The sequence below is a fragment of the Amphimedon queenslandica genome, unplaced genomic scaffold (assembly GCF_000090795.2).
Source record: "Amphimedon queenslandica unplaced genomic scaffold, v1.1 AMPQUscaffold_12715, whole genome shotgun sequence".
Taxonomy (NCBI): domain Eukaryota; kingdom Metazoa; phylum Porifera; class Demospongiae; order Haplosclerida; family Niphatidae; genus Amphimedon; species Amphimedon queenslandica.
The window spans coordinates 2,053-11,805 of NW_003547049.1; the positions used below are offsets into that span (position 1 = coordinate 2,053).

General features: G+C 37.6%; 2 protein-coding genes across 4 annotated transcripts in view; one reads left to right on the forward strand and one right to left on the reverse strand.

Annotated features, from left to right (window-relative positions):
- Window positions 1-4,429, reverse strand: part of LOC100632305 (striatin-3-like) — a 6,470-nt gene extending 2,041 nt beyond the window's left edge. The window contains exons 1-15 of one of the 3 annotated variants that reach the window (XM_020003241.1): window positions 4,167-4,429; window positions 3,979-4,082; window positions 3,697-3,779; window positions 3,406-3,469; window positions 3,121-3,253; window positions 3,024-3,075; window positions 2,900-2,971; window positions 2,599-2,711; window positions 2,412-2,547; window positions 1,519-1,599; window positions 1,360-1,466; window positions 1,140-1,256; window positions 900-1,069; window positions 521-690; window positions 272-436 (exon numbers count right to left, since the gene is read on the reverse strand). In XM_020003241.1, coding sequence (XP_019858800.1) covers window positions 272-436; window positions 521-690; window positions 900-1,069; window positions 1,140-1,256; window positions 1,360-1,466; window positions 1,519-1,599; window positions 2,412-2,547; window positions 2,599-2,711; window positions 2,900-2,971; window positions 3,024-3,075; window positions 3,121-3,253; window positions 3,406-3,469; window positions 3,697-3,779; window positions 3,979-4,082; window positions 4,167-4,364 — 1,765 coding nt within the window. In that variant the 5' untranslated portion in view covers window positions 4,365-4,429. Of the gene's footprint in view, window positions 1-271; window positions 437-520; window positions 691-899; window positions 1,070-1,139; window positions 1,257-1,359; window positions 1,467-1,518; window positions 1,603-2,411; window positions 2,548-2,598; window positions 2,712-2,899; window positions 2,972-3,023; window positions 3,076-3,120; window positions 3,254-3,405; window positions 3,471-3,696; window positions 3,780-3,978; window positions 4,083-4,166 lie in introns of all 3 variants that reach the window. The other 2 variants (XM_020003240.1, XM_020003239.1) reach the window with 2 other exon arrangements.
- A 68-nt stretch (window positions 4,430-4,497) lies between these two features.
- On the forward strand, window positions 4,498-9,407 carry LOC105314644 (ammonium transporter 1 member 3-like). Its single transcript, XM_020003233.1, has 18 exons — window positions 4,498-4,619; window positions 4,669-4,758; window positions 4,880-4,951; window positions 5,234-5,368; window positions 5,412-5,516; window positions 5,641-5,839; window positions 6,250-6,335; window positions 6,394-6,437; window positions 6,484-6,573; window positions 6,701-6,738; window positions 6,787-6,926; window positions 7,123-7,243; window positions 8,285-8,378; window positions 8,432-8,546; window positions 8,608-8,741; window positions 8,809-8,953; window positions 9,014-9,043; window positions 9,101-9,407. Exons 1-18 carry the CDS (start codon window positions 4,569-4,571, stop codon window positions 9,233-9,235), a joined length of 1,824 nt encoding a protein of 607 aa, XP_019858792.1. The 5' UTR covers window positions 4,498-4,568; the 3' UTR covers window positions 9,236-9,407.
- Window positions 9,408-9,753: the final 346 nt, after the last annotated feature.

Here is a 9,753-nt window from a genome sequence, read left to right on the forward strand (position 1 = left end):
GAGAGAGAGAGAGAGAGAGAGAATGTGAGTGAGTGAAATATGATAGATAGATATGTACACATGTACAAGTAGCAACTTAATCATATACAGGTACATGTACATGTACATGCATTCATGCAATCACCAAAATATTTTTAAAATTATTTCATACATCATCATCATCATTAAATCCTCATTACACACTGATTAATGAGATAATTTATTGCATTACACACAACTATGTACTACATGTTACACATCCTGTACAATAAATACTGCATCCATTAATTACCTTCTTCAGAGACTATCGACTTGATCTGAGACGAGTTGACAGGGTCCCACAATATGCAGTGACCGTCAGCCGAAGCTGAGGCAAGTAAACCGTTCGACTGGTTGAAAACCAGACCCCATATTGCATCAGTGTGACCTTCTAATACTCCTTTCTGTATATCAAGATCTATAAATATATACAATAAAATATAAGTACATACATGTACATGTATACTAGAAGGATGATTTTAAAACTGATTTAGAAACTGACCGTATATATCAAAAGGGTCGCTGAGATCATTTGGCGTCTGCCACATGCGAAGCTGTCCATCAGCAGAGCCACTATAGACTACCTCACCATCAGAACTGACAGCAAGACTGAGGACAGGACCAGTGTGACCTCTGAATGTAAAGGCTGGCTCAACATCTATGATAGCTGACCTAGAGGAGTGAAAATACATACGTATATACATGTATACATGTATATGCATTAATACAAGTGTAAATGTAGTATACAAGATAACATTAAATATACATGTAGGAGAGAGAGAGAGTCAGAGAGAGACAGAGAGTCAGAGAGGAAATAGAATATACAGTAGAGCACATGTAAAGCAAATAAGAATACAAGACAAGGAGAATGTTAGCTCTACTTCTTTTGAGATGATTTGGGAATGCTCCATAGTTTAATGGTAGCATCCTCACTGCCAGTGACCAACATATCGTCCATTGGATGGAACTGGACACAAGTCACAGCATCGTAATGATTCCTCATTGTATACTTGTGCTCCCAACGCTTGGAACTACCACTAGTTGATGGATTCTGAAAGAAAAAAAGAGAGAGAAAAGAAGCAATCAAATTAACTGACATATGTATTACATGTAGTACATACCATAATAAAGTCAGAAGGATTAGCAATTGATACTAGTTCACCAATGCCCAGTGATACTTCTGGTCTCTCATCAGGTATACGATGAGGACTAACTCTAACTCCTTCAAGATCATGATGCTAAACACAAACACAAATACACATGTAAACCACACTGCACATACAACATACATGTACATTAAACATGATATACACAAAGGTACATGTACTACATTATACATACCCCTCTCACTGGCATCCCCATTAGACCCATTACTGATGACATCTCCTCAGCAGGTTGATTAGTATTAGCGTATTGCTGCAACTGTCTTAACTGCTCACGTGGTGGGCCTTTAAAATACATGTAAATGTATATGTACACATGTATATGTATTATGCTTACGTGATGATATGTTTTTGGATTTATTTGATCGTTTGTATTCCTGATATCTCTCAACTTGTCTTTTAAACTCCCACTCATTGTCTTCTAAAAAAACATAAAAATAATTAAATTCAATTACATGTACATGTATACTAAAATTAACTTTATATACATTGATCAAGTAAGGAGAGAGAGAGAGAGAGGGAGGGGTGGGGGAGATTAAAGAGAAAGATATCAATATAGAGTGAACAGCCAGCTGCCAGCCAGCCATACAAATTTCAAGATGTTGCCAATAAAGTTCGTTAACACAGTGACACTTTAAACAGGAAAAACATACGCAACACTGCATAACGAGACTGTGCTAAGTTCTATTTATACTGAATGCAGTACATGTACAACTATACATCTAAAACCTTATCATGCATACATGTACATGTACATGTATATAAACATATACATGTACATGTACATGTACATGTACATGTACATCCCCATGCTACATGTATATGCCAAATTTGTAAATGAGGTTCAAAATAATATTAGTACATGTCCCTTTACTGTAGGCATTACTGTATTAGGTTAGGGGATTATTAACCATATATGTATTATATCATACAACTGAATGATGCACATAACACTTGCATAAACAGTCAATGCATAGATCTGACACCTGTGTACATACATGTACATGTACAAAATCAATGAAGACTTCAATGATACATGTGTGTATGCAGGTGTATAACAGCTAAAGTTTATAACTGTTGCATTATGAATGAATGAGCCGTTTTCCTTCATTATTGAGCCAATAGACAAATAAACATAATTGAGGAATACATTACATGCACTATACATGTACATGTATATAATAACATGAAAAGTACACATGTACATGTACATTAATGAGTATAGTTTACCTTCACCAATAGGTAGGTCAGGAGGATTATCCGACTTTGAGGAGTACCTGTCCTCATATACAAAGTCTCCGTCCATTATGGCACCTTTGTCCAGCCCTGCTGGCTCTGTGGTGTTCTCTAATCCTTGGAAAAGGTCCTACGAGGAAACCACACCCACAATGAGACACTCACGAGCAGTGAAGCGTACCTTAGTGGCCACTTGTTGCCATTCGGTTTCTTCGTCTTCATCGTCGCTGTCTTCGTTGCTCAAGAAATCAAACGTGTTTTGAACCTGTTTCACAGCATCATCTTCACTTTCAGCTACAAAAAGGAGTAACAATAGGTACAGTGAAAGCAGTTAGCATTGAGAGGTGTAGACATCCAATTGTATGCAAAAGACTTGTAGAAAATATGAAAAAAGGATATATGGAAAATACCCGGTACACATACATGTAGCTTAATACAATGCAATTTCTTTCTTTCTCTCTCTCTCTCTCTCTCTCTGATACCTTCAGTATCTCTTCTTCCTCCTATCTGTTCTTGCATGTCAGTACCATTAGGTACTATGTCACTACCACCACCTTATACAGCATACACACATTTAATAACTATTACTTAATAACTATTACTAACCAGTGCTAGACTCTGGTGGGTGTGGTGGCTTAGGAGAATAAGTCTCAGAAGGCTACAAAAATAATCATACATGTACATGTACACATCATATGCTTACTGCTTCCACAGCAGGTGGTGGTAGAGGTGGTTCATTCTGATTGGTCGAACTGCTCATTAGTGTCCGATATAAGTTAAGTCGGGCTACCCTAGCTTCAAGGACATTGTCAGGAAAACCAACTTCACGAAGATAACTACGTGTACAGGAAAATAATATTTTATTGCATGGTTCCTCCTCTCATTTATTAGGTCTATTTTTACCACTTCCTCCTTGACTTCCTCTCACCTTTCTCTCCCTCTGTCTCCACCCTCCCTCCCTCCCTCCCTTCCTCTCTCTCTCCCTTACTCTCTTAGTATCTGTCTGCTCTCCTTCTGGTTGACTAGAGAAGGAAGACTGCTTTCCTCTGTCACTAAAGAATGTTAACAGACCCAATGGACCATAAAATAAACACAAAAATGTACTAGTACAAGAGACTACAATGTGCGCACCACAAAATATACAAACACACACACACACACACACACACACACATACACAAATACACACACACACACACACACAATACATATAAACTTATATATGTGCATAATACAATACACATACACACATAAAGATAATGCATGTACATGTACGTACCAGGATTCGTCTCTGTATCTAACTGAGGCGGCTTGAGAGAAAGACCGGAATCAGTACCATGAGTTAGTTTATATACTTTATTGCTAATATTAAGAGAGAGAGAGGGGGGGGGGTCATTGGCATTTTAATAAAAGTTAAAGAAATTACGAATACACAAAAAATACTTGGATTTCTTTTAAATAGGTAGCACATTAAGATTACAATTTTAAACAAAATTTAAAAAATTTAAAATTACGCCTACAGGCAATAATGAGAGAGAGAGGGGGGGAGGAGGAACATTACCGTTCTTGTTTGAGTGCAAACTCCAGCATCTTTATTCTTCTCACAAGGTCACGCATTAGATTATCGTGGCCTTTTCTTTCGCCTTGAAGGAAAGCTATTTTACCCTAATGAAGAAAAGGAAAAGCCAGAAAGAGGGAGAGAGTTTAAGCCAAATTAGGTACTTAGAATTAATATGAGAGTCTTTTTACTTGCAACTCAGCACGTTCCACTTCCCAGCTGGCCCTCTCTCTCTCAAACCGCCCAAACTCTTGTTTTATGAACTGTAGAACTCCAGGTACCGAGTACCCCGCCTGTGGCTGACCGGGGTCGCTAGGAATAGGACCAGAGGGACCGTTGGGGCCCATCATGAAAGGCCTTGTGACAGGAGCGGCTTCTTCAATCGACATTACGTTGCTACCTATCTATTTCTTGCCCTCTCTATCTTTGAGGTTGCAGTTGATGAAGTTTATTAACAACAATATACTAGCACATTTTAGTCACGTGATGACTGGGTGTGGTCATTGTAAAACTGGGTGTGGTTTTAACAGCTGAGGTTGTAAATTTATGCAAAAAGCAGACCAGCAGACAAAGACTTCTTGCAAGGACCAAGGATGTCTGCTTCAAACTGCTTCTCTTATCAGTCGTGCCCGTACTACAACTGGGTGAGTGAGTTGATACAGTGTGAGCTCATCACTCTCTCTTTTTCAATAGTCTGTATGCCTGAATGTCGATACCTCAAGAGTGTACAATGATGTTAGTGCAGCCTGGGTCCTCATTGCAGCCATGATCGTGTTCTTTATGGTAAGACCTCCTCCGCTAAGACTTGTCTCTTCTTTGTATTTGGACATTATCTTTGTTTACTTATTCTCTCTTGTTAATATTTTCAATAAACAGTTTATCCTTATGTTTTGTTTTATTTTAGAAAGCAGGCTTCATGCTAGTTGAGCTATCATTTGCTCATGATCTGAGAGAGCAGCGTCACGTTGTGATAATCGTGAGTTGTTGTTAGTGGTTGACTAGTCCAGTAGAATATGCATGAAATACCTCCTTATACATCAAGAGTTTTATGAGTAACTTCTTCAATAAGGAATAATAATAATAATAATAATAATAATAATAATAATAATAATAAAAATAGAGTACAATTTACATTCCTCCATGATGTACTGAAATATTAGTATATAACATTATTAGTATATGAAATATTATTAGTATAACAAACACAACAGCTGTGTTAGCCTGTGTATGTTATCATAAAACTTATCTTTCGATGTAGAAATACATAGATGCATGTGCGAGTGCGTTTGGGTTCTTTCTGATCGGATTTGGAGCCATAGCGAGATATACTTCGCCTCAAGGTCTTCACGTACAGTTTTTTCAAATATCAGACCCTGTTCTCTGGTTTTTCAAGGTATAGGCGATTTTATACTAATGTTAAAACTTCTCTTTTTTAGTTTACTTTTGCTAGTAACACTGCTACTATTATTGGGGGCTGTCTAGTAACTAATCGTTACAAGCTACGCCTTCCAGCTGCCTTTATCAGTGCCTTTGTCATTAGTGTAAGTTTCAACTCTTATTTACATGCGATAGATGGAATCATAGCAGCATAGAATATCATGTTTACTTTATTATTCTTATCTCTCTTATCAAGGAATTTGTGTTTGCTTTATTTATACTCATTAGGGTATCATTCATCCACTGATAACTTTCCTTATATGGTCTGATCACTGCAAAACGCTTTCACCATATCGCTTCTGTCAAGATGGTCAGGATACTGCTACTCAAGATCAATGTCCATTTAGTTGCAATAGTACATCACTAACCCTTGGCAATAAGATGTATGTGCTTGATTTTGCTGGTGGTGGGGCTGTACATTTAGTTGGTAAGTAGAATTACTATACATAGCCTGATACAGAGCCTTTTTGTTGTTGAAAGTCATAAGTTTGAAATGCTCGTAACTCTAAAATTTCTTGTCGGAATTGCCTCAAAATTTCTATGTAGCATAAGGACATTATTATGTACCAGAAAATCTAATAAAAATTAGGGGTCATTTTGGAGCCATTTTTTGGAAAAACCATGGGCTATAGTACAGGGAATTTTTCAGATTTTGCCCCATTTCTTCAAATGACCATAACTCAAAAATTTAAGTTGGAATCAGCTCAAACTTTTTATATAGCATAAGGACATCAATATGTATCAGAAAATGTAATAAAAATTTGGGGTAATTTCGGAGCCATTTTAAATGTGGTCATAACTTAAAATTTGAGCTATATACTATTAGTACTATTGTAGGAGGTGTGGCAAGTCTTGTTATTTGTCTGTTGGTGAAACTACAGCACTGGAGGGATAAAAGGACTAAAAAAGCACCAGATTCATCAGTGTGTAACAATAATTAAAATAATTATGATAATATTAATGTCATCTTAAATTTTAAAGGCTGAATCATCATATGCAGAAATTGGAGAAACTCCGCAACCAAAGTAATATATGAACTTATTGATGATACTGTTGACATTATAAGTACAGGAATTTCATTGAGTGGATGTATCCTGCTAATGGAGGCTCAGAGAGAGTTGGAGAGGCTGCTTTGGGTGTCATTATACTTTGGTTCTGCTGGTTAGTGATTGCACTATTCATATATGGAAAACTAGCACCTTTTGCCATGCTTACAATCAATTGTCCCATACTTTGATCCCTTGCTATTATGAATGCTGTTTTAGGTGTTTTTACTCTGTTTGTATAGGTTTGCCTTTAATTGTGGCTCAACTAACAGCTTGCAGTGTAAGTATGCATAGTCATTGTGAATACCATTTTATGACATTTTTGCAGCATCTAATCCAGGAGCAGCTTACTCAAGAGAGTACAATATAATACCATTCCATGGTGTGCCATCCATCATTGCTCTTAACATGATACTAGCAACTGCCACTGGAGGGATTGTGGCTGTTTCTATTGCAACATGGGCTCAAGTTAGCATTATGCATAATAGTTGTATAATTTGGAGAGATACTATCATTAATTTGCTAATGCTATATTGCAAGAATAGATAATCTTAGCTATTGTAATAGCAAGTATAATATTTGCTTTTTTTAAAACTGTTACAACTATTAATTTACATCATTGGTTACTATTATTATACTGAAATTATTATTGTATTTTTTCTAGCTTTACTTTAGAACTGTTTCAGTCAATGCAAACGAGATAGCCAATGGCATACTTGCATCACTAGTTGCTATCACTGCTGGATGTCCTTTTGTGGATTACTGGGGTGCTTGTTTGATTGGATGTGAGTTGTGTCCTCATTGTTTTGTTGCAAGTTTCCCTTTAATGTCGGAGTTGATGTTCTTGTTGAGCATCGCTTGCGAAGGTTTTTAAGTCGCGTCGTAGCCGATACGATTGTAGATAGACTGATAATTGGTGTCAGTGGTTCTACTGGTGAGGCCCGGCATCCAACAATAGTATCAACCCAGTCGGCATCTATTGGGACTTGCCTGTTATTTCTTAAATAAATGTCCTCATTGTGTTTCTTGTGTGCAGTCTTTGCCAGCAGTTTGGCAATTATGATCCCACTAGACGGGTGCTGTGGTGTTACTATGCCTGTTGTTCTTATAGGCGGAAGTGTTTTTTCTTTATTGCTTCTTATGCTGTCCTCGATTATGCGGTTTATCGTAGGCCTTCTTGCTATGATTCTTGCAAAGTCCAGCCAGTGGTGGCGTGGTAGTGCTCCTTCATTGTGAAGGTACTCAAAGCAGTCCATTTTATTATGGATATAGGCTGAGGTGAGAGCTGTGTGACCTTGATGATTACGAGTGTTTAAACTAACTCCATTTCTTTTCATTTTCTGTACAAGCATCTTGAGTACTTCTAGCCTGCCACAGATAGCACTTATGTGAAGACAAGTATTTCCTTCTTTGTGATCTCCTCTAGTCAAGTTACTGTCATCTGATTTCAGTAAGAGACTCAATGGTTTTTCTAGTCCCAGCCAGGAAGCATAGTACAGTGCACTGCGTCCATGCTTATCAGTCAGGCCTGGTGTAGCCCCTACCTGGAGTAGAGCCTCAATGACATCATTTCTCTTCTTTTCATCGCTTATGTAACAAGCTAGCATCAGTGGACGCAGGTAGTCAGGGCCACACGGCCCATTTGGATGGCAACCTCTGCTTATCAAAAACTTAATTTTTCTAACAGAGCCTGAGGCAATAGCTCGCTGGAGGACTCTTGTTTCAAAGAAAGTATATTCTGGCAGTGCCTCCATTAAATTTGATCCTCTTCCTTTCGAAGTGTGACTGTTAGCGCCTTCTAATGTGCATTTTTGTCTATTTTGCAGTTGTTGCTGTTATCCTCTACCATGTTGGCTGCTACATTGAGTATAAGCTTGGGATTGAGGACACTGCAAGAGTTGTACCAGTTCATGGAGTCTGGTATGTTTCTTAAAATAGAAACTAAGACATTTGTTAATAATTATTATCAATAGCGGCCTTTGGAGTCTTCTTGCTGTTGGACTGCTTGTTGCTTCTGAAAACTCTGAGTGCAATCTTCATTCGACATTTGAAGGACTCTGCTATTGTGAATTGCGCCTGCCAACTCTAGTAAGCAGCAGTAATATAAAATATACACATTATCTGATGCTATTTATTATCCTTTTTATAGTCGTATTTTGAGAGGCTCCTGTTTCAGATTGTAGGTGCTATCATGATGATTGGTATTACTGGAATCATGACAGTCGTTGTCTATGGATTATTGTACATCACTCCAATTCAACCATTTGTTAAAGCTTTTTCAAGGTATTTGGAACTTTTAATACACAAAAAAGTACCCTTGGCATAATCTTAATGATAATCATAATTGCAGGTTGTTGTGCTTGAACAGCAAAGGCCCATTGATGTTTAGAGGCAACTGGTTACTGACTTCACCAGTAGAGGATCAGATGCTGTGGGGAATGATGCATCATCTTGCAACACCACTGAGCACTCCACTGCCATCTAAAAGGAATCAAGTATTACGATATAAACAAACAATAATTTTATTATTAATTTTTATGTGTTTGTGATTGTAGGAGGAGTTGGAAGAATCTGAATATCTGGAGGTATTTTAAATATGAAAATTGCTTCATGCTTTGCAATTCTTTATTTGTATTTTATAGTCAAAAGAGCACTGCGGCTCATTACTACGATCGAGAACTCATGCTGAATTAATAATCAATACTTCAAGTTCAACAGGAGTACAGAGCACAGATCTCTCAACGCCACTACTTAAAAACAACAGTGGAACAGAATAGCCTATTTTAATTAACGAGCTGCATGTTCAAGTGTAGCAATTTAGATCTATTTTGGGTGCATGCAGCATGTGTGTGTGTGTGTGTGTGTGTGTGTGTGTGTGTGTGTGTGTGTGTGTGTGTGTATTTTTAAATCACAGTTATGATTGAAGTTTTCACATCTGATGAAATGATATGATATGACTATAGTGGGCTAGGCTGAAACTGTTTGGCTTCCATTCATTGATTCTGATCTGAAATAGTGAAATTCTGAATTGATTGAATGATTGATTGTCAGGTGCCTCATTATCAGAAATGGCAGATGATAGTCTGAGTTCTTTATTTTCTGAGCCAGAGAACCAGTCCTCAGAGTCCTGGTGCTTTGATCATAGCGATTGCTACATAAAAATAGTAAGTAGATTCACATAAAAGAGCTAATTCTCACTGCACCTAGTTTCCATGCAATCAGACGCATCCACTGTATAGGTACAACGATACCAGCTCCGCCTGGGTCCTCATTGCTTCCATTATTGTCTTCTTCA